This window comes from Callithrix jacchus, chromosome 10 (assembly GCF_049354715.1).
Source record: "Callithrix jacchus isolate 240 chromosome 10, calJac240_pri, whole genome shotgun sequence".
NCBI lineage: Eukaryota > Metazoa > Chordata > Mammalia > Primates > Cebidae > Callithrix > Callithrix jacchus.
Window position 1 is genome coordinate 46,682,481 of NC_133511.1, and position 25,522 is coordinate 46,708,002.

Genomic DNA, 25,522 nt, shown 5'->3' on the forward strand with positions numbered 1-25,522 from the left:
CTGGCCAACTTGGTGAAACCCCATCCCTACAAAAAAGTACAAAAATTAGCCAGGTGTAGTGGTAGGTACCTATAATCCCAGTTACTTAGGAGGCTGAGGCAGGAGAATCGCTTAAACCTGGGAGGTGTAGGTTGCAATGAGTCCAGACTGCTCCACTGCACTCTAGCCTGGATGACATAGCAAAACTCCATCTCAAAAAATAAAAAAATGAATGAATCAATCAATGTCTTGAAAAAAATTAACCATTAGCTTCTTGACAAGGAAGAACTCTGAAGAAAACAAATCTCTAAAATTATGTAACTTGATATAAAAATGTGATTCAATTTACACACTTTAAAGTACCAGTACTTCCAGAGTAAAGGCAATTATGTATAGAATTTGGAATCCTCCCAAAATTGGGATCACAATTTGAGATTTCAATTACTATGAATCCTTGTTGAATATAACAAGATTTCCAGTGAATTATACCTAAGTGTTTACTGAAATCACTCTTTAGCCTGGCAGGATTAGGATAACCTGTTAATAATTTAAAATCACTCAATTTACTTCCTGTGTTCTATCTTCTAGCCTTAGTTTTGTTCCACAGTGACTATTTCTTGCCTTATCTAGCCATGTACAGGACAAAACCAGCTTTCTACTCTGGAGTACCCAACACTGGCTCATGCAGCAAAGGAAAAGAAGAAAAAAATGCCAGGCACTGTGGCCCATGCCTGTAGTCACAGCTACTCAGGAAGCAGAAGCAGGAGGATTGCTTTAGCCCAGGAGTTCAAGGCTGCAGTGAGCTATGATGGTGCTGGTGAAGAACCACTGCACTCTAGCCTGGGTAACATAGTGAGATCCCATCTCAAATACAAAAAGAAGGGTATAAGCAAGGGAAGAAGTAAAAGAAGGCTCAGTTTCTCTTGCATCTAGTATAGATACATGAGATGTCTTCATAGCATCTCAGGGTTTTCCATACAAACTTCATTCTTTAACAGCCCTATGAAAAGATTGTGGTTGTTTACATTTGTAGACATTAGTGTTTAAACAGTTAACAGGAAAAGTTAGCCTGAATCTGAAGAAGTATATTCGTGGGAAGCTAAGTGTCAAACTCAAAAGATCATGAGCTTCACAGAATTGACCTTGAGATAAATTCTGGTTCTCGCACTTAACTATTATAGGACTTTGGACACATTACTTAACCTCTGACCTTCAATTTCCTTCATTTGTTAAGTGGAAATATCTACCATGCAGGGCTAAAGTGATTAAACTAGATATGAATAAAAAAATCTGACATAACTAAATTCTTAGGTATTACAACAAGTATCCATTCTCTTCACCATGTAAACAGCTGCCTCAAAAAATAATATTTTCTTAAATTAATTAAGGAAAAATCTTGGTTTGAGAAGACTAAATAGTCTAGGTTTATTTCCCCAGGCTTTTCAGCATTTATATTTTTATCTGCTGGGAGAAACAGTGATACAGATGCATCTATATCCTGTGTGTGGGACACAATGTTCTTACATGGTACATTTCCCTGGCCCCAAAATACCCTAAAAACTAGCTTTTCTCAAACCAAAATCCTGTCCCTCCCTTCCATGCCATGCATTCACAACCATCTTAAGACATTCAGAAACACTGCCTTATCCCAAATACCTTTACTGGCTTGGGTAATGAATTTTTCTAAAATAATGCCTTTTAGTTAAACAAGAATATAATCACCCAGATCTTAGTTTATAAGTAACATTTCTCCACTAAAAAGAACCAGGGGTCTTTAGAGATACCAGATGTGGGACAGGGTAAACAAGCCTAGGTCATTTGCCTAGGCCACAGAGCAAGGAAATGCTCATGGAGTCACAGGGACGCAGAGACAACTTCAAGAGTCTCCTGCTGACCAAATTTCAGATACTACGAACGTCTTTAAGAAGAAAAAGAATGACTATAATTGACTATGTAATACTGAGTAAAAAAAGAACCCCCCACAAGTTAGCAGTGATATTCACAAAAGAGAAAGAAAAAAAAAAAAACCCATTTACTATCAGTGGCATCGATTATTACACCAACCCTTTACTCTGAAAACTGGCAGAGGAAAAAATGAAGAATATATCCTGTTTTCTTAAAAGGAACTAGGCCAGGTATGGTGGCTCACGCCTGTAACACTACCAGTTTGGGAGCCCGAGGTGGGTGGATCATGTGAGGTCAGAAGTTTGAGACCAGCCTGGCCAACATGGTGAAACCCCATCTTTACTAAAAATACAAAAATTAGCTGAGAGTAGTGGCAGGCACCTATAATCCCAGCTACCCAGGAGTCTGAGGATAATCACTGGAACTCAAGAGGCAGAGGCTGCAGTGAGCCAAGATTGTGCCATTGCACTCTAGCCTGGGTGACAGAGTAAGACTCTGTCTCAAAAAAAAAAAAAAAAAAAGAAAAGGAACTAAATTGTTCATGTTCACTGATACAACTCACGCTTCTCAAAGCACTAATACAGTTTTATTTGCTTTTTATACATTTTTTACTTCGGCTTGTTATAAATATTAAGAATTAAGACAAAGATAATCAAAATTCATCATGGATAATATACTGCCTGACTTTAATCATCTCACTTTGTACTGAGGAAGTGACTGAAACATGACTCTTCCATCTGAATCTTGTTGGATCAAATGTGACATGGTAGATGGCTCAACATAAAAGCAGGAAGGCGACCAAATGAAAGGCCTAAGAAGTGAGTATCTGGTACTTATGCTTATACAGAATATACTTGTACGTACAACTCAATTAGACATCCCTATACTTGTGGGTTTACTTCTACTTAATTTTTCAGATAAAAATGACTAGGTAATTTTGACAATCATCCAAAAAGCCATTTCAATAACTATAACAAGCTAATGTGGAGAATATTTTTTAAAATTTCTGCTTTAGATTTTTTTTTAAAAATGAGCTTCAAAACACAAAAGCACACATTTTACTCTCATAAAAAATAGATCCCTCTTGGTATAGTCTTTTTTACCTTTTTTCTTTTTTTAAATCACACCTGGATATTTTATAATCTTACGCAAATTTATTAACTTAACTGAAACTCAGTTTATCTGTAACATGGTGACCATTTAAAATAAGCTAAATTCAGAGTGTGGGAAAATCTATAGGACAAATAGCCTAGTTTTTTTTTCCCAATAAATATAGGGTATTTTTTCAAAAAGCAGAATTCTTAAGTTTCTTAAAAACCAAAACCATTATAGTTTTCCAAACGACAAAACTTTACATCACTGAGGAAGGCTGAACAAATACTAGGTATTAAATGATATTAGAAACAGTATTAGTTTTATATAAGAAAAAAGAGCTGGGTACAGTGGCTCATGCCTGTAATCCCAGCACTTTGGGAGGCCGAAGCAGTTGGATTACGAAGTCAAGAGATCAAGACCAACCTGGCCAACGGGATGAAACCTCGTCTCTACTAAAAATACAAAAATTAGCTGGGTGTGGTGGCTGTAATCCCAGCTACTTGGGAGGCTGAGGCAGGAGAATTGCTTGAATCCGGGAGGCCAAGGTTGCAGTAAGCCAAGATCATACCACTACACTCCAGCCTGGTGACAGAGCGAGACTCCAACTCAAAAAAAAAAAAAGTCCTTATACATCAGAGATACACACTGAAGTATTTACAGGTGAAATGATATCTAGAATTATTTTAAAATACTCTGGCACAGAGGGCAGCAGAAAGGAAAGAAAAGCAGATTTGAGGCATAAAGAAGCCCTGAAAGTACAGAAAAAGCAAAAAGAAATATTAATGAAACAAAAAACCTGGTAAAGTAATAATTTTTACTATAATCTCAATTGGAACTAACATGGTTGAAAGTAGAGGATATGTAGAATAGTGTGTAAGCAAATACTAAATAAATGTCATATAGTAGCATATTCATTGTATTTGTTAAACTTGGTTTAAAAATAATGCTGGGGACGGGAAGTGATTTGCTTAACGTAAGTTTTCTTATACAATTAATTAAGTTTAAGTAAGTGATAGTCATTTTGACTTTCACTGAATTATAATACTAAAGAAGAATTATGACCTAGTTCCTCTTTATACTCAAACAAACTCACCTCAAAACGAGTTGGAGGAGGAGGTGGCAAACTTGTAATTTTGGCTGATCTTTCTTTTTCCACAAGCAGTGCTTCCTTTCGAGCTTTTATATGCCTTAAGAAACAAGAGATGTCATCAATTAATCTCTTAGTGGTAATATTACAGTACAATGCTCAGGGTTAAAAATATAAGTCATAGGCTCAAGAAATCCTCCAGTCTGATCCCACAGGCTCAGTATGCTTTACATGAGTAAAGACTCTATACACATGTAAGAAAACATTTACAAATTAAGACAGGCATATCTAAAGACAAAAAGCTCTACAGTGGGGACAAACCCAAGAAACTTCCAATGTTCTTTAGAGTAAAAAAACCAGAAATGTTGATTAAAATGGGCCATTATCTAAAATAACCATTGCTCAATAGTAACAGAGCCCTTAATTTTTTAATTTCCTTCACTCATGTTTCCTGTGAATGGCCCTTAAGTTTTACAACATGAAAAAATTACTAATGACTTTCAGAGTCTAAAATCTTTTTTAATGTTCTTAATCGCATCAATTTTTATTTCATGTTGTATCAGAGATAGACACTGATTGACATGCATTCTGAACTAGTCACACATTTCTCCAGAAACTTAGTAACACTCAACATTCAAACTACAACTAGGAAAGAAAGCTCATTAGTTATTATGTTCACCTAAGCAAATCACTTCCCGTCCCCAGCATTATTTTTAAACCAAGTTTAACAAATACAATGAATATGCTACTATATGACATTTATTTAGTATTTGCTTACACAGTATCCTACGTATCCTCTACTTTCAACCATGTTAGTTCCAATTGAGATTATAGTAAAAATTATTACTTTACCAGGTTTTTTGTTTCATTAATATTTCTTTTTGCTTTTTCTGTACTTTCAGGGCTTCTTTATGCCTCAAATCTGCTTTTCTTTTCCTTTCTGCTGCCCGCTGTGCCAGAGCATCCAAATCAGGTTCCTAAAAATATTTATTACTTAAAATGTCATACTAAACAAGAATAATAGAAATGTATCTCACATAATATCAGAAGTAATTTATCAATTTTGTCATCTTCTTTCTACACCTTATATAGCAGTGTTTCCCAGAGCATGATAACAGCACCGCTGATGATATGCCATATTAAGGGGGACAAATGCAAACATTTTAATGTAAAGTTAATGCAATCAATTCACATATTATTACAAAAATATAAATAGGATATTGAACAACTTAGGACATGGTTAAAGTAAGTAATAAAAGAGTTCATCTAAATTAAAATGTCAAATGTATAGTAATATGGGTAGTTTCCCAGTCAGTGCAAAAATTGTGAATGTGATATTCAAATGACAGAGGTTTGGGAAACACTGCACTAATGCACAAAGTTAATGTGGCACACATAAAACCAGACTAAAACCAAGGACCAAGAAACAGATTGCCACATTCTTTAAAGTATTTTCTTCCTCACTAGTTTTTATCAAAGATTCTTTGTTACTAGCTTGCTTATTGTATGTGACTGATTCTAGGACGGTAATATTTCGACATCACAAATCATAATAAATCAAAATAATGGGGCAGACTTACAATGGTTTTCTGAAAGTCATCAGAAAATGTTTGCTATTTGTAAAAGAAATACAAACATATACATTCAACCACATGTTTAAGGGAAATATACTGAAATGGGAAATCTGAATTCACCCCACTGAATCTGTCTAAAATGCCTGAGATGAACAACTTCTGAATCAGAAGATTATTACTTCCCCAGATAGAGGAGTACTGGAAGAGAATAATGCTAATTTAAACATCATAGGAAGAACAATTTTATTTCACATGGATTTTACTTGACACGACTCTTACTAAGAAATGAGCCTACTATCACTCACAAATTACATTAAATTTATAAAAAAGCTCAGCCTTCCCCAAAGAAATTCAATGCATGGAAACATTTTTATCATAATAAAAGCATTCAACAACTATAATTTACCTCTGACCAATATTACTGCCACACTGAGTAGTCAAATAAGATCTCACTCACATTTTCTTTGGCCTGTCGATGTCCCTCTCCCATACTTCTTAAACTTGCCAAATATAGTTTTTCCAAGTTCTTTATTTTCTGAGTTTGTGATTCTTCCCATTCTGCCCTTAGCTCCTCTGCCAAACGTGTAAATTGCTGATTTCTCCTCTGTTTTACGTCTTCTCTTATCTGTAAGGCGATATCTCTTTCCTGCTCTCGAACCTAAAGAATGCATATTTAACAGTTTACATGAAAGGAGATTTTACTTAAACTTTTTTGAAAAGCTATTTGGAAACAGGAACTCAAATGAATTCCCTTAAGTCTATCAGTTCTCCTGGATATTCATCTTGTATTAGATAAGAACTATTTAAAGCAGAAAATCTGAGTGATGTATAAAAAGTAAAAATCTCAAGATTGTATCTAATGTCTCCTAACTGATTAGCTTTTATTTGGTGCCCACTCCTGAAAGGACTATTTTTCAAATGTTCCAAAACTAGTTAATACTGAAGAACCAGGGTTCTTGTATACCCACAAAGGGTTTTAAAATACAACATTTTGAACATTCTAATGTAAAAGATACAAGTACTTTGAGGAACAAAGGTATTTAAAACCTTATTCCAAATAAGTCATACCTGTAGCAATCTTAGTTTTCGTCTTCTTTCATAATCTTCTTTCAAAATGAAGGCTTCCTCATTAGGACTCAATCTCAGCTTCCGAGCATTCACTACTTTTCTTTTCATTTCTATGTACTTTATGTATGACAGTTCTGAATTTAAAAAAAGGGAAAATGTCTATAAAAATAATGTGACATTAAAATAGGGCAGCAAAGATTAGAATTTTTTTTTCTTGAGACAGAGTCTCCCTCTGTCAGCCAGGTTGGAGTACACTGGCATGATCTCAGCTCACTGCAACCTCTGCCTCCCACGTTCAAGCAATTCTCAAGCCTCAGCCTCCAGAGTAGCTGGGATAAGTATAAGCCACCATGCCCGGCTAATTTTTGTATTTTTAGTAAAGACCAGGCTTCACCATGTTGGCCAGATTGGTCTCTAACTCCTGGCCTCAAGTGATCCACCTGCCTCGACTTTCCAAAGTGCTGGAAACATAGGCATGAGCCATCATGCCTGGCTAGAATAATTTTTAAAATTCGTCTTAATACTTTTGATATTTAGAAGGCTATATACATGCAAGGAAAATGAGTAAACGAAGTCCAACTTATAGACAAATAAGAATTACAAAATCACATTTAGATCGATGATACTCAGAAGGGTGGCAATGGAGAAGTGAAGACTGAATCAGAATTACTCAGAAAAGTTTTCTCCCATCTGTAGCAGATTGTCTACCTTGAGTATCTGGACCTGACTTATTCCTGGTTAGCATTTCCCGAGTTTACTGAGCTTAAATGTAAAAAAGCACAAAGACCTAAAAAGATATTAGCACGAAATAAATCTTTTCACAATTACAATTTGACACTCTAGAACTTTAATAACTTGTTCATAACCAGCAAGTTTGCTGTAATTTCAAGGGCTCTTCGTTCCTAGATTAAACTCTCAGTCTACTCTATATAACTTGATCACCAAGTGTCATTGTTATCCCATGAAATCACATCAATCCCATGTTCTATACTCTACAGTAAACAGTTCTTCAATAATTATAGTGATGTTCTTTTTATATGAATGATCATTAAAAATCCCTTTAGAATAATTCTGTTCAGCTGTGTCAAGTGTCTAGGTTTCCAGATCTATTCTTTTTTTTTTTCCTTTTTTCTTTTTTGAGATGGGGTATTGCTCTGTCGCCCAGGCTGGAGTGCAATGGCACGATCTCGCCTTACGGCAACCTCTGTCTCTCGTGTTCAAGTGATTCTCCTGCCTCAGCCTCCAGAGTAGCTGGGATTACAGGCACATGCTAGCATGCCTGGCTAATTTTTGCATTTTTAGTAGAGACAGGGTTTCACCATGTTGGCCAGGCTGGCCTCAAATTCCTGACCTCAAGGGATCCACCTGCCTTGGCCTTCCAAAGTGCTGGGATTTCAGAAGTGAGTCACCATGCACAGCCCAGACCTATTCTTCTATTGCTACTGTTCATACTTGGTATTCTCTCTCTACTCCCTGGATTATAACATGCTACTATTTGGGGGAACGAGGCAGAGAGAAATGGAATAAATATAAGAATCTATAGTTCTATAATTTGAATACCCTCCTCAGGTAATTCTGATATTAACTGGTTCCTATTACTGTCATTTCCAAAAAATTGGACACTTAATATCAGTATGCAACCATTTTAACTGAGACAAGTCAACATTTCTCAGGTCTCTCTCACAATGACCAGGCAGGCATTCTCAGTTGCTGAGTGTTTACATCTTTTTGAAGCTAGCTTAAACCCTCCTTCCTTTATGAAGCTGTCCTCTGATAATTCCTGTTCCATTTACTCTCCCACTCCTGACTTGTCCACCTCTAATGCATTATTACCAATACATTCAGATAGGGACTAATTTTATGTTGTCTTGGTATTACCTCCTGTAGTTTTTCATCAACCATAGTTTGCTCTTTCTAGTTAGATTACTGACAGTTGAAGGACAGTGGCTATGGGTTTTTAAATTAAAATTTAATATTCAATTAAATATAATAAATAACTACCGGGTAATATTTCACATGGATTGACACTGTTGTCAATTAGGTGTAAACAGAATAGGGGCTAGGAGACTGTGGGGTTACCTAACAGGGACTAATACCTTTCCACTGACTTCTCCATCAGAATGTAAGCTCATAAGGCGGAATGGACTTCCTCACCATTTTATGTCCATAGCCTAAAAACAGCATCTCACCCATAGGTAGCTACTTCAGTATGTGTGGTGACTGAACGAATGATTCAGTGAGTTAATTCATGTAAAGTTCTACAGAGATATATGCAATCATCATTACTATCTTCAGTAAGACTCTAATGCCAAAAAGGAGTAACTGCTTACATTAAAAAAATTTTTTAATGCATCCTACTCATCTGATACTCACAAGGTTTTGGTAATGGTAACTGAAGTACTGATTATATTTTTCATGTTATTCATGAAAAAACAAGGCCTCTTGGGTTAAAGGACTTTTCCTAAGTGATGACATCTAGTGGAGGAGCGGAGGGATCTGGTTTCCTTATTCCAAATGGCTACTAACTTTCGAACACACAAAGACATGTGGAGTGGTAAAAATTTTATTTAAGCTGTTGTTTTTTGCGAGTTAGAATTTAAAAAAAAAAACAGGGAAGAATTTAACAAAGAAGAAAGAACAAGATTAATCTTCACAATGTATCTTTATTATTTTGTCTGAAGGTCTAAGAATTCACTCATATTTAAATAATTAAGACTAATTCCTGATAAATCTCATAGACATAATATCACTGAATTTCAAAAAAGCCAGACACAAAAGAGTACAATAAAATTCATTTATATGAAGTTCAAAACCAAGCAGAACTAATCTATGAGAGGTAAAAATAAAGTTATCTTACTAGAGGTTACTGACACGGAGATGGCACAAAGAAGCTTACTGGGATACTGAAAAGAGTCTATATTTTGACCCGTATGACGGTTTAACAGGTGTACCCATATGTAAAAATTTCTCAAATGGTACACCTGTATTTGTGTTTGATTCTAACTTTTATTTCAATATAAGAGGAAAAAACACTAATATTTCAGATTTAAGTATCCATCACTTCATCTCAGAGGATTACAGAAAAACATATACACATATTATTTTGAAGCTCCTAAAATGTGATAAAATAACTGTTTCCTCTTGTGTATAATTTTTAAATTTTTTAAACTTCTTATTTGAAAATTTCAGGCTTAGAATTCCCATTTGCCCTTTCCCCAGCTTCTCCAAACGTCAACGTCTTGTACGTAACCACTGTACAATGATCAAAATGTGAATATTAACGCTGGTACAGTAGTTTTTACTAATCTACAGACTATTCAATTTTTGTCAATTATCACACTAATGTATATTTTCTGGACCAGGATCCAATCCAAGGATAACACATTACATTTGTTGTTATGCAACTGTGGGTCACCTAAAAAGCAGATGCTACGATGGGATTTAACCTGCAAATATTTTATTAGGAGAAATGCGTGTGTGAGGGAAAATGGGGAAGGAGCTGATAAAAGTTACAAGCGGGCCGGGTGCGGTGGCTCAAGCCTGTAATCCCAGCACTTTGGGAGGCCGAGGTGGGTGGATCACGAGGTCAACAAATAGACCATCCTGGTCAACATGGTGAAACCCCGTCTCTACTAAAAAATACAAAAAATTAGCTGGGCACGGTGGCGCGTGCCTGTAATCCCAGCTACTCAGGAGGCTGAGGCAGGAGAATTGCCTGAACCCAGGAGGCGGAGGTTGCGGTGAGCCGAGATCGCGCCATTGCACCCTAGTCTGGGTAACAAGAGCGAAACTCCGTCTCAAAAAAAAAAAAAAAAAAGGTTACAAGCGGCCGGGCGCGTGGCTCACGCCTATAATCCACGCAATTTGGGAGGCCGAGGCGGGCGAATTAGGAGGTCAGAAGTTTGCTCTGACGACTACGTGACTTAGCGTGAAGTCGCCAAATACGCTATTAAAGACTCAAAAGTTCACCACTGTTTTAAAAGCTGAGTTTGTGACAGGATTGAACAACTGTGGGATTAAGATGGCAGATACCAAAAGAGAGCCCGCTCTTTGCATGACACGATTCCAGGCAATGCTCTTTTAACAGCTACCAGGTGGCAGGCCATGTCCGCACGAGTGACTTGGGGGAAGCGCCCCTTCCCCCGTCACTGAAGCTCCGGGCCTGGGGAGGCTGCGGGGTAAGCTCGCGCGAACCTACCACAGGGGAGTGCGCAAAAAAAGCCTCTCGTACAGAGGTGCCGGGTCTGGGTCGAACGCTCCTTAATTAGAGCCGCCAGCCCGACCGAGGGCAGGGTCTACGGACTGCGGAGCCTGAGAAACACCGGCCGTGTTGCGTTCGCGACACGGCGCCTTCCCAGGATCCTCTTCCTCCGGAGCACAATCCCAGCTCCCAGGCCTCAGGGAGTCGTGCTCATGCAGGGCGACTAAGAAGCCGGTGCGTCCATCACTCACCTGAGAACCCGGAACCTGGACACGGTAGCCGCAACTCAGCAAGCCAGCCTGGGAAGCTCCTGCCCATCAGCTGCCCAGCAGCCGTCTCTGCGCCTGCGGGAGAGCCATCGCTGAGCCGCCGTCACTTCCGTCATTCAAACCGCCTGCCAATGGCGGGACGAAACCGCGGGAACAGGTCCGATCCCGCCTCCCCCGGGGCCGCCGGGAAGGCCGCGCTGCGTTCAAGCCCCGCGCCACGCGCACGCGCACAGGCAAGCGCCAACCTGCGTAGAGGCCCATTATTTGTCACACCTGTCGGGCTTTGAAGCTTACGGCTTTGGGCCGCGCTCTGTGGCTCGCGCCTTTGTTTGTTTGTTTTTTGTTTTTTGAGTCGGAGTTTCGCTCGTTGCCCAAGCTGGAGTGCAATGGCGCGATCTCGGCTCACAGCAACCTCTGCCTCCAGGGTTCAAGCAATTCTCCTGCCTCAGCCTCCCGAGCAGCTGGGACTACAGGCGCACTACACCATGCCCAGCTATTTTTTGTATTTTTAGTAGAGACGAGGTTTCACCATGTTGACCAGGATGGTCTCGATTTCTTGACCTCGTGATCCACCCACCTTGGCCTCCCAAAGTGCTGGGATTACAGGCGTGAGCCACCGCACCCGGCCTGGCTCGTGCCTTTAATCCCAGCACTTTGGGAGGCCGAGGTGGGCCGATCAGTTGAGCCCAAGAGTTCGAGACCACCCTTGACAACATGGTGAAACCTCATAGTTACAAAAAATACAACAACAAAAATAAGCTGGGCGTGGTGGTGGGCGCCTATAATTCCAGCTACTCGGGAGGCTGGGGCAGGAGAATCGCTTGAACCCGGGAGGCGGAGGTTGCAGTGAGCCGAGATCGTGCCACTGTACTCCAGCCTGGGTGACAGAGCCAGAACCTGTCTCAAAAAAAAAAAAAAAAATTGCACAGAGCCACGAGGGTGACTTTCTTTTTAAGGCCCCATCATGGAGATATATATCTTGAGATATGCATCCTTTCTGTACTGACTACGGAATTCATTGGTACTATTAGGTGCATGTAATTTATATAGCTTTCATTTAAGGCCTCCAGCTCATAACAACAGTGAGCCGTAAGTTACCTTATGCCTCCAGAGGTCCAGCGCATGGAGAGCACCTCACGGATTTATCTACTGTAAATAACCAATAATCAGGTGGTGAGCACAGGTTAATATTTATTGAGTATCTGTTATATGCCGAGTACATTATATTAGGTGAAGGGGAGACAAGGGTGAGTGGATTATGATGCCTGTACTAGATTTTGCAGCCTGGGAGCGTGGGGGTTAAACATATCAGGAATCAAAGATTGACAGGATCAAATTTGGCTGCGCTGTGGAGAAAGCTCAGAGAGAGTGAAGACAGAAGGCCAGATACTACTGCAGGAAGTGAAAGATAATAGCGACGAGAATGGAGAGAAGTGGGTAGATTGACTAGGAAGCCAAACATCAGGAATTGGTGGTTACCTGGTGATGGGAGGCAAAAGAGGAGAAAACAAGGGTGATGCCCAAGTTCCAGATTTAGCAAGTGGGTGGATAGTGATAGCATCCTCCTGGAACACACAGGAAGATAACCAGGAGGGAGAAGTAATGAAGTAAGCTTTGAATATTTCGAATTTGAGCTGTTTATGAGATACCCAGACAAAGGGATGAATTTCAGAAACTTAGGACACAAAATTAGCAGTCCTTGACAAGCCATTGCATGTGAGATTGAGAGAAAAGTAAAAGTGAATTTAATTTCATAGGCTACTAGCTTGGGTAGCAGTGTTGATTCTTGACGGTAAAGGGAGAAATCAAAAATGGGAGTTAAGTGGGCAAGGAGATGAGCCAAGCACTGTGTATATTGAACTTCATGTGCCTGTAAAACATTCAGTGATGTACTATAAGCAGATGAATACATTGGTAGATAGCTCACAGAAAGAAATAGCCTAATCATAAAGGGATTTCCTTGTTACATGAGTAATAACAAAAGCCAGAGGAATGGATGAAATCACTTAGGGAGACTTTGAAGAGTGAGAAGAGCAACAAGCAAAGAACCACCCTCCAAGGAACACCAAAACTTAAAGGGATGGAGTTGGAGAAAGGAATTGTCAAGTACATGAAGAAGCAGTGTAGTGTAATTTCACCTTGGATTTACAGATCAGGAAACTCAGTTACCGAGAGGTTCAGCAACTTGGCCAAGGGCACATTTAAGTCAAGGCTGAACCAGAACTAGAATTCATGTTTCCCCCTCAAATGTTAGGGTTCTTTAAGAATAACTGTATTCATTTTAAACATTTTTCAGCATCCTCCATACAGATGCAGATACTCTTCCACACCCAATAAAATATGTGTGTATTATTTCATGGCTTGGGCTAGGTTTAGTGCCTGGACATGGGTTCCAAAATCCCCCTTGGCATGCTGCCTCATGGCACTTATGAGTTCTTATTGAGATGAGCTGTTTATGGGGCTTTCTATTGATTAAACTCTAAGTTCCTTGAGAATCAGGAGATTACTTTGTTCAGTTGCCCAGTATAAATTAACAGAGCTGAGTAAATGAACAAATTATATGCTCCACTTCCTCAACCTTCATCCTGGGCAGAAATTCTACATTTGGAGATTTTGAATTGAGGCTTGTTCTGTTTTTAATAGATGGCAATGAGAAATCAATGCCCAGTGGGCTTAGAGTCAGAGCATCTGGCTTAGCATTCCCATGGATACTTTCTAGCCGTGGGACCTTAAACCAGTGAGTCCTCCTTTCTGTTTTGGCTCTCAATTGCTGCCAACCAAACCGCCCTGGAATGTCCAACATGGGTGAGTTATTATGGCTGGCAGCTGATGCTGGTTGGCAGCTGAGAGCTGAGCTGGAACTGTTGACTGGAGTGTCCACCATAAGCAGTCCATGTGGATTGGATATCTCACTCCTTGGTGGCTGGTTTGGAGAGGAAGCATCTTAAGAGTGAGCATTCACAGAGAAAGAAGGTAGAAGCTGCAAATCCTTTTAATGGTGAGGCACAGAACGAGGTGTCTTAGGTTTTACCACATTTTATTGGTTGAGTAACATGGAGCCAGCCAAGATTCAAGTGAAAGGGAAATGAACTCTGTCTATCGATGGAGGCAGTGACAGAATTTGCAGCCATCTTAAGCCACCACTGTTTCATAGTAATACTTTATCTGCCTTCTCTACATGGTGGTTGTGAGACTCAAAAGCATGAATCATGAGAGCACTGTGTAAACTCTAGAGGGGTATACACATACTAGGTAGCTTAGCAGTTATTTTATTTTTTTCTGTCCAGCACCTTTCTCTCTTCTGGTACAGACCCAGACCTCTAAGCTACAGGGGTTGGCATGTGACCCAGACTGGACAAATCGCAGTTCTTATCTCCATTGCCATTGTGACCAACTGAGGTAGGGGTACATGACCTAATTGGGGCAATCGGAGTCTTTCACAGGAATTTGTACTAAAGACAAGAGAGACAAATATTTTCCTCTCTAGGCTTATGTTAGCATGTAAACCTGGAGCTTTCCCAGGTAGTCCCCCACAAGCTGGTCTGAAAGAATGAGTGTGACAGCAAGGAGCACAGAGAGAGAATTCAGACAGTAGTCAAGTCCATGGATCTAACCAGCCCTGAGGTTAATATGCCTGCCCATTCTGCAGCAAACTGGTAGGAGCCACTCAACCTTTTACTGAAGCTTTTTTGAATGGGAATTTCTATTTTTTGCAAATTAAAAAGGGCTGTAGATTTTTATTTAAATTCTCATAGACAAACAAATCTCATGTCTTGGGAGATAGTATAGAATAATGTTTAAGATCTTGGCTGAGCGCAGTGGCTCACACCTATAATACCAGCACTTTGTAAGGCTGAGGCAGGAGGATTTCTTGAGCCCAGGAATTTGAGACCAACCTGGGCAACATAGGGAGACTCAATCTCTACAAAAATATTTTAAAATTAGCCAGGTATGGTGATGTGCACCTGTAGTCCCAGCTACTTGGGAAACTCAGGAGGGAGGATAGTTTGAGCTCAGGAGGTCAAGGCTGCAGTGAGCTGTGATTGTGCCGCTGTAGCACAGTTTGGGCAACAGAGTGGGACTCTGTCTGAAAAATAAAAATCTTATATAGAGTTCTTCTACTTGGATTTAAATTTCTGGCTAACTCTGTGACTTTGAGCTAGTTACTGGATTTCTTTAAAAGTCAGTTTTCTCATCTCTTAAAGAGATGTAGTAAAAGTACTCAAAAGGTTCTTGTGAGGTTTAAAGCTCTTAAAACAATTCCTGGCACAACATGTGCAATAAATGTTATCTTTTTTTTTGCTTTTATTTTAATACATTCATTTTAGACTACCAGAGATGGGGGGCGGGGGGGGAATCCCCAAACTCTCTTTAAATGTGTTTATTGATGTTTTGGGTTTGATTTTTTTTTTTTTTTTTTTGTAGAGATGGGCTGTTGCTTTGTTACCCACGTTAGTTTCAAACTTGTGGACTCAAGTGATCCTCCCACCTTGGCCTCCCAAAGTGCTGTGATTGCAGACCTAAGCCACTATGACCAGACTGGTCTGATTTTTAATTCAGTCTTTTTGTAGAGTTTAGGCCTACAAAGAGTTATGTATATTTAGTTTCTAGTGTTGTTAACCCTTTGGGAATGAACATCAATAACTATTGATCAAGAGGAAGAATTGTCCTCAGCAGTAATGACATTGGTGTCACCGGTTTCTGTGTAATGCTGCCACTCTTCAAAATGCAACTAAAGTCATTTAGGGTTGGAACAGTTTTGATGGCAAGGATTTCACTGTTTCATCTTTATCTACATCCAATATAAGAAAATGACATTGAAGTTGGGAGGAACCCTCAATAATTCTTATGTATAAAAGCCAGAAAAAAAGATCTCTGCAAGAACAAGAGTACTCAAAGAACTTCCATCTGACCACCTGCTAAATGCCCTCTTTCTCCCTAACATACACATCACAGGAGCTTAACAAATGGCAGTGTCTTCATAGAATAAGTTAGAGCTGCTACCAGGAGTGAGATTAAGAGTGCCAGGCAGGGGAGGAAAGATGGGCTGAGAAAAACTTTTAAAAGCTGTAAATATTTTTTAAAGGTATGGAGTAGGGTTAAGCCAAGGAATTGAGTGTGACACTCAAGCCAAGGAATTGAGCCACTTGCTTAAAGACAGTAAGAAATAAGAGAGAATAGGGAAATTAAAATCTTTCTTGGCACATTGCTAATAGGATGTGTACAAAAATACTAATCCTGTTAAGACATAAGTGTGTAAGGTTTGAGTTTCATGCTTAAAGAGACAGAGAAGTCTAGATAAAAAGGAAATCATATCAAACACAAAAAGGTACATAGGAGGGGGCTTGGGTAGGGTGGTAAGAGTTTTGAAGATGTGTGTTTGAACATCTGTTTGACCAACAGTTAACCTCTGAAGCTCAATCTCTATGTATAAAATAGGGTTAAAAATACCAAATATTTATTAGGCTAAGTGTGTACCAGAAATATTAATATCTATCCTATCTTACAGAGAAGTTATAAAGATTACATTTTAAAATTTTGCATTGTAAAGATCAAATAGAAAATTTGTAAATATCCTACATAGAAACATATAAATAGCTATAAAAGATTCTCCTATGATTTGGCCACCAGTCCAGACTCAGAGTGGGTCGCTGCCACACCACTATTTCTTTATTACTGACTCAGTTGAACTGATCCAGCTTATAGAGAACAAGAACATCAATCAGTTCTGTTTACTTAGCATTCTCTTTGTCCAAAATTATTTTCATTTGCCTGTGAACACAACTGTAATCCACACCCTTGCTACCCAAAGGGTGGCCCAAGGACCAGCAGAACTGGCATCACCTGGGAGCTTGTTAGGAATGCAGACTCTGCTGAGTCAGAATCTGTGTTTTAACTAGATCTGTAGGCAGTTTGTACACACATTTAAGTTTGAGAAACACTGTTCTATGCAAAGCCCTATGTGAGGTAAATAAACTCTATGCTATACCAGACATTTTGGAACCAACAGGTGAATTGGTGATATTTCCTAACCACAAGCTTAGTTTTCTGATTGTATTATAGGGGACCCCTCAATATCAGTCTCTTATGCACAGATCTTATCTGTTAGAGTCACTATGATGTATTGTTCAAAGGAAATTTTGTCTGATCAACTTCCTTCCATTCAGTATTACCTACACATCTGCTCCGGTATCAGACACTCATCTCTGGGAACAGTTCTCTTCAGCTGGCTCCTTGTGTTTTTGCTTTTCCCTCCTCGGGCAGTGTATCTTATTTTTACCTCAAATATTCTCTCTCTCCTTTCTTAAAAACCATAAAGACTTCATTTAATAGTTTGCTATGGCTGCCATAACAAAGTCCCACAAACTGAGTGACTTAAGCAACAGATATTTATTGTCTTACAGTTCTGGAGGCTAGAAGTATGAGATTAAAGTGTCTCTTGGCAGGACCATATTCCCTCTGAAGATGTTAGGGAAGGGTCTGTTCTAAGACTCCTAGCTTCTGGTAGTTCCTTGACTTGTAGATGCATCATCCCAATCTCTGCCATCAGCTTCAGATGGCATTCTCTGTGTGTGTGTGTGTGTGTGTGCACGCGTGTGTCTCTGTGTGTGTCCAAATCTTCCTTTTTCTAAGGACACCAGTCATATTGGGTTAGGGGCCCACTCTAGTATAGTCTCATTGACTAATTACATCTGCATTGATCCCATTTCCATACAAAGTCACATGCAGAGGTGTTGGGGCCTGAGATTTCAACATAGAGTTTCCTGGAGAACACAGTTAACTCCTAACATTTCTTCTTGAAGCTACTGCAAGGATTCTGAAGTACTTGAGACAACTCCATTTGTTCATATAACTCCCAACTCAGGACTTCGCAGTATAAAATCATAATATTTTGCATGGGCAAAGTAGGTGGGAATCTTTGCTTCTTATTAGTGTGAAATTATTGTTGTGTGACTCCAAGCATTGCCTGCACCTTCCTAGCATGCCTGCTGTGCTGCTGGCTTATAATGTGAGCTTCTAGATGAAAAGGATGATTTCTGAGAGCATCAAGCTAAGTATGCACTGATAAGTAGTGAGATATAAATGCCCTTCCCTTTAGTTCCACAAATCTAAAACCTACCCATCTTTCAAGGCTAATGTAGTCTTATGAATTCTAATGTCTACCATTTTGCTGAGCCCGTAAGTTGCCTGGTATTACATGGCTCAAGGGACAGAGCTGGGGTTTTTACTCAGACATTTCTAACAGTAAAGTCCATACTCTTCCCATTCCTTTCTGCTCATCCCACTGTATTTGACTCTACCCCAATCACTCAATGTATTATTCCTTTTTTCGCACTGCTCTAAAGAAATACCCAAGACCGGGTAATTTATAGAGAAAAGAGGTTTAATTGATTCACAGTTCTGCATGGTTGGGGATGCCGCAGGAAACTTATGGTGGAAGGGAAAGCAGGCAAGTCTTACCTGGCGGCAGAAGAGAGAGAGAAGCACGAAGGAGGAACTTCCAAACACTTATAAAACCATCTGATCTCGTGGTAACTCACTCACTATCATGAGCACAGCTTGGGGAAAACCACCCCCATGATCCAGTCCCTCCTTTGGCACATGGGGATTACAGGACCCTCCCTTGACATGGGGGATTACAATTCGAGTTGAGATTTGGGTGGGGATGCAGAGCCAAAACATCACTCAATAAATATTTGCTGAGTTCTTGTGTGAACAGTGCTCTATGCTATATGTGTTTCTCTTTTAGCTAGCTGTGATCTGTCTGTATCCTAAACTTTCTCTGCTAAACTTTAATCACACCTTCTACCTTGAAGGAAACCGCATCTCTGTGGGGCTAGGACAATAGGTAGTCCTCAGTAAATACCTAATGAACAAATGAAAGAAGGTGTATACTCACAAGTAATAGACTTTTTCAGATCCGTGTTCTGGTTATTACAGTATGATCTAGCAAACAAACAAAACAAAACAAACTTCTGGGCTTTAATTTGTTGGCTAGTTTGTCTGCTGTGATTAAACTTTGGCTAGAAGAGTGTGCCTAGTGTACCCTCTTTTACTTGACTTGCCTATTGAATGGCACTCGACCCAATTTTGTAGTCAGGTCAGTTGCATATGGTCTTATCACCATTTTAGTCATGCACCACCCATTACAGAACTACCTTTTCTGGAGCTACCGAAGGCCCCTCCAGCATGTTTCATCTCTCTCAGACCATCTCTGTGGGTTCCACATTTGGGTTCATGTTGACATTTCTCTGTTAGATAAAGCCCTTATCCTACTTCTGTGAGTTGAAATCTCATCTCCAGTAATACTTATTAAGTTTCAAGCTTCTATTCTGCCCTTGCCTCCTCCCCACACTTTCTTTTTCTCTCTCCTCCCATCTTTGCTCCTAAGACTTCACTACTGGGATTTCACTTTTGAGATTTCCCCCAAGCTCTCTGATAGGGATCTCTGCATCCTGCACGTTCTCTCCTCAGCTTTGCTAAAGAGCTAAACTTCACAGTTTACTCTCATGTCATCAAGCCACTAGGCCCAGGTCAAAGGAGGAGTGTATCTTTTCAGTAAATGTCCCTCTTTCACCTTCAACGCCCGTTACAGCATGCCATTCTCAGGAAGACCTAAATAACAAACAAAATCATAAACACATCACTGACAGCAGAATTGTCACCATCATGCCCATTCTGTGGATGAAAAGACTCACACTCAGAAAGCCTTAATGGCTTGCTTGTTATTGCTCATCTTGTCAACCACAAGAGGAGCACTCAATCCCTGGTCTTTTGACTCAAAAATCTTAGGGCCCTTTTGCCAGCACAAATGCATACTAACATGTTAAAAAGGGTCACCTTTTGGGCAAGGAAGTTTTGCATTCCTTTCCTTTAAGGACAATATGTTCCAGGCCAGGCCCAGTGGCTCACCTGTAATCCCAGCACATTGGGAGGCCAAGGCAGGCAGATCACTTGAGCTCAGGAGTTTGAGACCAGCCTGGGCAACGTAGTGAAACCTTATCTCTACTAAAAAAAAAAAAAAAATTACTGGGTGTGGTGGCATGTGCCTGTGGTCCCAATTACTCCAGAGGTTGAGATGGGAGGATCACTGGAGCCCAGGAAGTAGAGACTACAGTGAGCTGTGATCACACCACTGTACTCCAACTTTTTGAGACCCTGTCTCAAAAAAATGCTATGTTCCAGTTTTATGACATCCATCTCTGTCCTAAGGTATGACTCCTAGATACACAATTATGATTTTTTGTGAGAGCAGAGGAAGCATGTTTGGCACCTGTGCCTTCTGCTTCTCACCCCTGAGATAGCCACAGGCCTCCTTGATGACTCACCTTTATGGCTAGCCTCTCCTGGCCTCTCCTGACCCTCATCTATTCTGTGTCTCATCCCTCAGGCTAGCTAATTCAGGCTAAAGGATCCAGCTGGACTTCTCCTAGACGCATGTTTGCATTTTAAGATAGACATTCAAGCCTTAACATAAGGAAGCAAGCCGTGGGCCAGTGTAAGCACTGTCCTGCCTTTACATGGTAGTGACAAGACCAGTAGTAGGAGATGCAGCAAATACTTCACATTGAATCCTTCATGGGCATTTTCTTGCAACTCCAGTTGAAAAAAAAAGTGACAGAAAATTTGATGTCTGCCACTAGGGGGAGGATTAGCCAAATTTTGGAATATCTGTGGGCGAGTGAGAAAACAAATTTCTTTTCCTATTCTCACAAATTCCTCTGCATCAGACAAGAGGAGACCAGCATCACCAGAAATAGGAAAAATCAAAGGCAGCACCATTGCTACTGGTAAGAGCAGGGTCCCCCACAGTCATCTTCTCGAAATGTTAGTATATGAGGGTAGCACACTCAGGTAGCAACAGCCTGGTATTCAGTACCTGTTAAGTGCCAGACACTGCGCTAGGCACTTTACCTACATTGTCTGCCTTGATCCACACAATAGCCTTCTGAGGCAGATTTTTCAAATCATTATTTTACAGGTGAAGGAACAGGCTTGTAAAAGTTAAATACATTGCTTGAAAGCAAGCAGAACATCGTAAAGAAGAAAGCAGAGTCTATCTTCAAATCTTATGTAGATAAAGCACTTTTAATCGTTTTAAGTCAGGATCTGACTATGCTGGCTTTTGTTTTGTTTCGTTCCATTTTGCTTTTTATTGTGCATGTATTACCATGTACATAAATATAGGATCTTCACTAACAATTTTAATGATTGTTTTGTTCTATTGTACTCAGACCCCTTAAATTACTTACCCAGTACATACTGATAAACTTTTTATTAATTTTCAGGTTTTTACCACTGTAAACAATTGTATAATAAATTCTTTGTGTTTGCTTCTTTCCAAGGTATCTCCTCTTTTATTTATTGAGTCCCATCCTATCTCTCTTAATCAAACAGTTGTCCTTGATATTCCTTTGCCATTTTTCCTCTCTCTGCCATACTATTTCTTTTTCAAACAAATATGAGATAATAGATCCCATCTCTTTAAGAAAATTTTTCTTTGGGCCGGGCACGGTGGCTCACACCTGTAATCCCTGCACTTTGGGAGGCTGAGGTGAGCAAATCACTTGAGGCCAGGAGTTGAGACCAGCCTGACCAACATGGTGAAATCCCGTCTCTACTAAAAAAAAAAACACAAAAATCAGCCGGGCATGGTGGTGGGCACCTGTAATTCCAGATACTCAGGAGGCTGAGGCAGGAGAATCACTTGAACCCAGGAGTTGGAGGTTGCAGTGAGCTGAGGTCACATCACTGTACTCCAGCCTGGGCCAGAGAACCAGACGACGTCTAAAAAAAAAACAGACCACAAAACAAAAACAAAACCTTTTTGATTTCACTCCACCTCCAACTCCAGCCTGTTTTCTTATTTACTTAGACACCTGGAGCACCTGAAATAGTTGTTGATTCTTTCCAGCTGTGCATCATCTTTTCTTGCTTCTCCTGAACCCACTCCCTCAGGTTTTGTCCACATTCCTCCATGTATAGTTCTTGCCAAGGTCACCATGACCCCCATGTCATCAAGCCCTCAGTCTGTCCTCCAACTTCATCTTCCTTGACCTGTGAACAGCACTTGACACTTTGATCATTACTTGTTGGAATTCTTCATTTGCCTTCCAGGACTGCACTCTCTAGGAGGCTCTCCTATTTTATCCGCTACTGCTCTTCACTCCCTTTTGCTTGTTTCTTCTCATCTTCCTGACCTCCAAATCTTGGACAATCTGGGGTTCCATTCTCAGAACGTTTCTCTTTCTTAACTGCATTCGTTCCTTAGGTGATCTCTTCTGGACTCAGAACTAAATCCCAGCCTCTACTACCACATATATATCTCCAGCCTAGACCTTTCCCTGAACTCCAGATTCATAGCCCAATTGCTTGCCTAACATCTCTGCTTAGACATCTAAGACACTTCTCAAACTTGACACGTTGAAAGCTTTTCATTTTTCTGAGTCTACCTCACCCAAATTCTCTTCCTTGGGCAGCCCCATCTCAATACATATAATACTACCCAGCTGCATCTCAGACTCATCCTTGACTCCTTCCTTTCACAACTCACATCTGTATCATGAGGAAATCCTGATGGCTCTATCTTCAAAATGTATCTAGGACTCAACCATTTTTTTTTTTTTTTTTTTTTGAGACGGAGTCTTGCTCTGTCACCCAGGCTGGAGTGCAGTGACACAATCTCGGCTCACTGCACTCTCCACTTCCTGGGTTCAAGTGATTCTCCTGCCTCAGCCTCCCAAGTAGCTAGGACTACAGGCGTGCACCACCACACCCAGCTAAATTTTGTATTTTTAGTAGAGATGCGGTTTCACCATGTTGGCCAGGATGGTCTCCATTTCTTGACCTTGTGATCCACTAGCCTCAGCCTCCCAAAGTGCTGGGATTACAGGTGTGGGCCACCATGCCTGGCAATGAACTCAAACACTTTCAGCCACCGCCACTGTCTTCTTCCCCATTGTATCTTACCTGTATTATCGTGGCTTCCCAAGTGGCTTTACTGTTTACTAAGAAGCCAGAGAGTCTTTACAAATTCAGGGCCTGGCGCAGTGGCTCAAGCCTGTAATCCCAGCACTTTGGGAGGCCGAGGCGGGTGGATCACGAGGTCAGCAAATCGAGACCATTTTGGTCAACATGGTGAAACCCCGTCTCTACTAAAAATACAAAAAATTAGCTGGGCATGGTGGCGCATGCCTGTAATCCCAGCTACTCAGGAGGCTGAGGCAGGAGAATTGCCTGAACCCAGGAGGCGGAGGTTGCGGTGAGCCGAGATCGCGCCATTGCACTCCAGCCTGGGTAACAAGAGCGAAACTCCATCTCAAAAAAAAAAAAAAAAGGTAAGTCTTTACAAATCCAAGTCATAGCTCATCACTGCTCTGCTCACGGCTCTCCAGTTCTGCCCGCCTCATTGAAAGTAAACCCTCACTGGTCTTACTATGGGTGACAATGCCCTGCGTGATCTCAGAGCACCGTCCCTCAGCCCCACCCACCCTGCTTCAGTTTCCACCCTCTCTCACTCTGCTCCAGCCTCAGCGGCCTCCTTGCTGATCCTTCCACACACCAACATGCTCCCACCTCTGCACCTGCTCTTCCCTCACTTGGAATCATCTCTTCATGGGTATCTCTATGCCTTGTTTCCCTGGTTCCTTCAAGTCTCTTCTCAAATGTGTCCTTATAAGAGAGGGCTTTTCTAATCACCCTAATATGTAGGAGCAGCATATTCCATCTTCTCTCACTCTGACCATTCTCACCACCATCACCGTCACTACTACCTACCCACCCACCCACACACACAGCCCCCGACCACACACACACACTTTTTGTCATTTGTCTCCCTTGACTATAATGAATGCTTCTTGAAGGCAGAGACATTTGCTTATTTTGTTCTTGGCCCAGTAAAGAATATCCCTAACTCCTAATCTAATGCCTTGTAAGAGCTCAATAAATGTCTGTTGGATGAAATAATGAATAGTTATCTTCTAGTGTAATTATGTTTTTAGGATAGATTTTTAGGAGTGAGATTACTGACACCAAGGGTATGAATATTAAAGACATATTTGGCACTTCGACCATTTATGTTCCTATCAACAGAGTACCATTGGCCCAACCCAAAATATTTGCCTATCGGATTACTAAAGATGAAAAAGTATTGACAAAACCTGTCAACTTTGTCAATAGTTTTTCATCTTTTGTAATCCGATAGGCAAATATTTTCTTTTAATTTACATTTTGGGATTATTTGAATGTTTTTCTCTATATATTTCTTGACCATTTATATATATATATAATTTATGTGAATTCCAGATTATATTCTTTGTCCACTTTCTTATTGCAATCATTTCTTGTACTAACTTGTTCTTTCTGTATTAAATCTTTGCTTAAATTGTCTTTTTTATTTTCAGTTTAACATTTGTCTTTTTATCTTATTTTTGTTGTTTTTGCCAAAAAGAAGGGTAATTTTAAATGTAAAATTATTATTCATTTTTCCCTTGTAGTTTTTGATTTCTTCAAAAAGAACATAGTTATGGAATGAATATTTAAATATGGAGCCTGCTCAGGCTTTCTTGGTAATGTTTATTAAGCATATTCTTTCCTTGGAGATAAATGTCTTGATAAAGTTTCATAACATGAGTTCAGGTAGAAGGAAGTAGTACAGCATTACTTGCCCCATCAAACATATAGTCCCATGAATCTGGGGAGTAAGAATGCTATACCAAGGCAAAGTGACATGAAGCCAATTACTTGGGGTGTTCAGGGAAGGGTGAGCTGACACGGTTGCTAAACGTCTATGTGTAAAGCAGGTGCCAGAAGGAAAACATCGTGTAGCTCCTGGAAACTGTGCATTCACAAGGTTCTGCTCTGAGGAGAGACACATATGAACACAACTACACAGCTCTGGAAAAACAGAAAAGTTTACATTGACAGGCTTCTCGGGCTACAGAACCATATATCCAACAGCTATTTCCCTTCTTTCCTCAGCAGTATTGGCTGACATATATCACCACTAAGTGGTGCTATACATAAGCACCACTAAGGCAGCTGTCTCTCCCTCATCTCCCTGTATATCAGGCACTAAAGATGTCCTCAGGTGCAGAAACAACACTTTCTGGTCCCAGCATAAATGGGATGAGTTAGGGTAGTGCTTTCCATCCATTGTCCACAGATGGGTTAAGGTATACTGACATATTTATTCCTGGTAAATATGGCTGCTGGTGTGGGCCCTGGGTGGCCTGAATCCCCAACTCTTACTCCTCAAAGTACTATTTGTGGACTAGCAGCATGGACATCTTCTTGGAGTTTGTTAGAAATGCAGAATCTCAGTCCTTATCTCAGAATCTGCATT

At 40.3% G+C, this 25,522-nt stretch overlaps 1 protein-coding gene and 1 long non-coding RNA gene across 16 annotated transcripts in view; both read right to left on the reverse strand.

Moving 5' to 3' along the window:
* The window catches only part of CEP295 (centrosomal protein 295), a 58,091-nt gene extending 46,822 nt beyond the window's left edge, over nt 1–11,269 (reverse strand). For 14 of the 15 annotated variants that reach the window (XM_078339946.1, XM_078339944.1, XM_078339945.1 and 11 more), the window contains exons 1-5: nt 11,161–11,269; nt 6,709–6,842; nt 6,098–6,298; nt 4,919–5,043; nt 4,073–4,166 (exon numbers count right to left, since the gene is read on the reverse strand). Coding sequence is in view for 8 of the 15 variants with exons in the window: in XM_078339940.1 (XP_078196066.1) it covers nt 4,073–4,166; nt 4,919–5,043; nt 6,098–6,298; nt 6,709–6,842; nt 11,161–11,227 (621 nt within the window). In the remaining 7 variants the exon portion in view is untranslated. Of the gene's footprint in view, nt 1–4,072; nt 4,167–4,918; nt 5,044–6,097; nt 6,299–6,708; nt 6,847–11,160 lie in introns of those variants that run through there. The other variant, XM_009007242.4, reaches the window with a different exon arrangement.
* A 7,285-nt stretch (nt 11,270–18,554) lies between these two features.
* On the reverse strand, nt 18,555–23,275 carry LOC118145758 (uncharacterized). Its single transcript, XR_013523164.1, has 4 exons — nt 23,149–23,275; nt 19,757–19,794; nt 19,079–19,125; nt 18,555–18,639 (listed from the first exon to the last, which is right to left on the reverse strand). It is a non-coding gene; the product is annotated as an uncharacterized LOC118145758 (long non-coding RNA).
* Between the last annotated feature and the right edge of the window lie 2,247 nt (nt 23,276–25,522).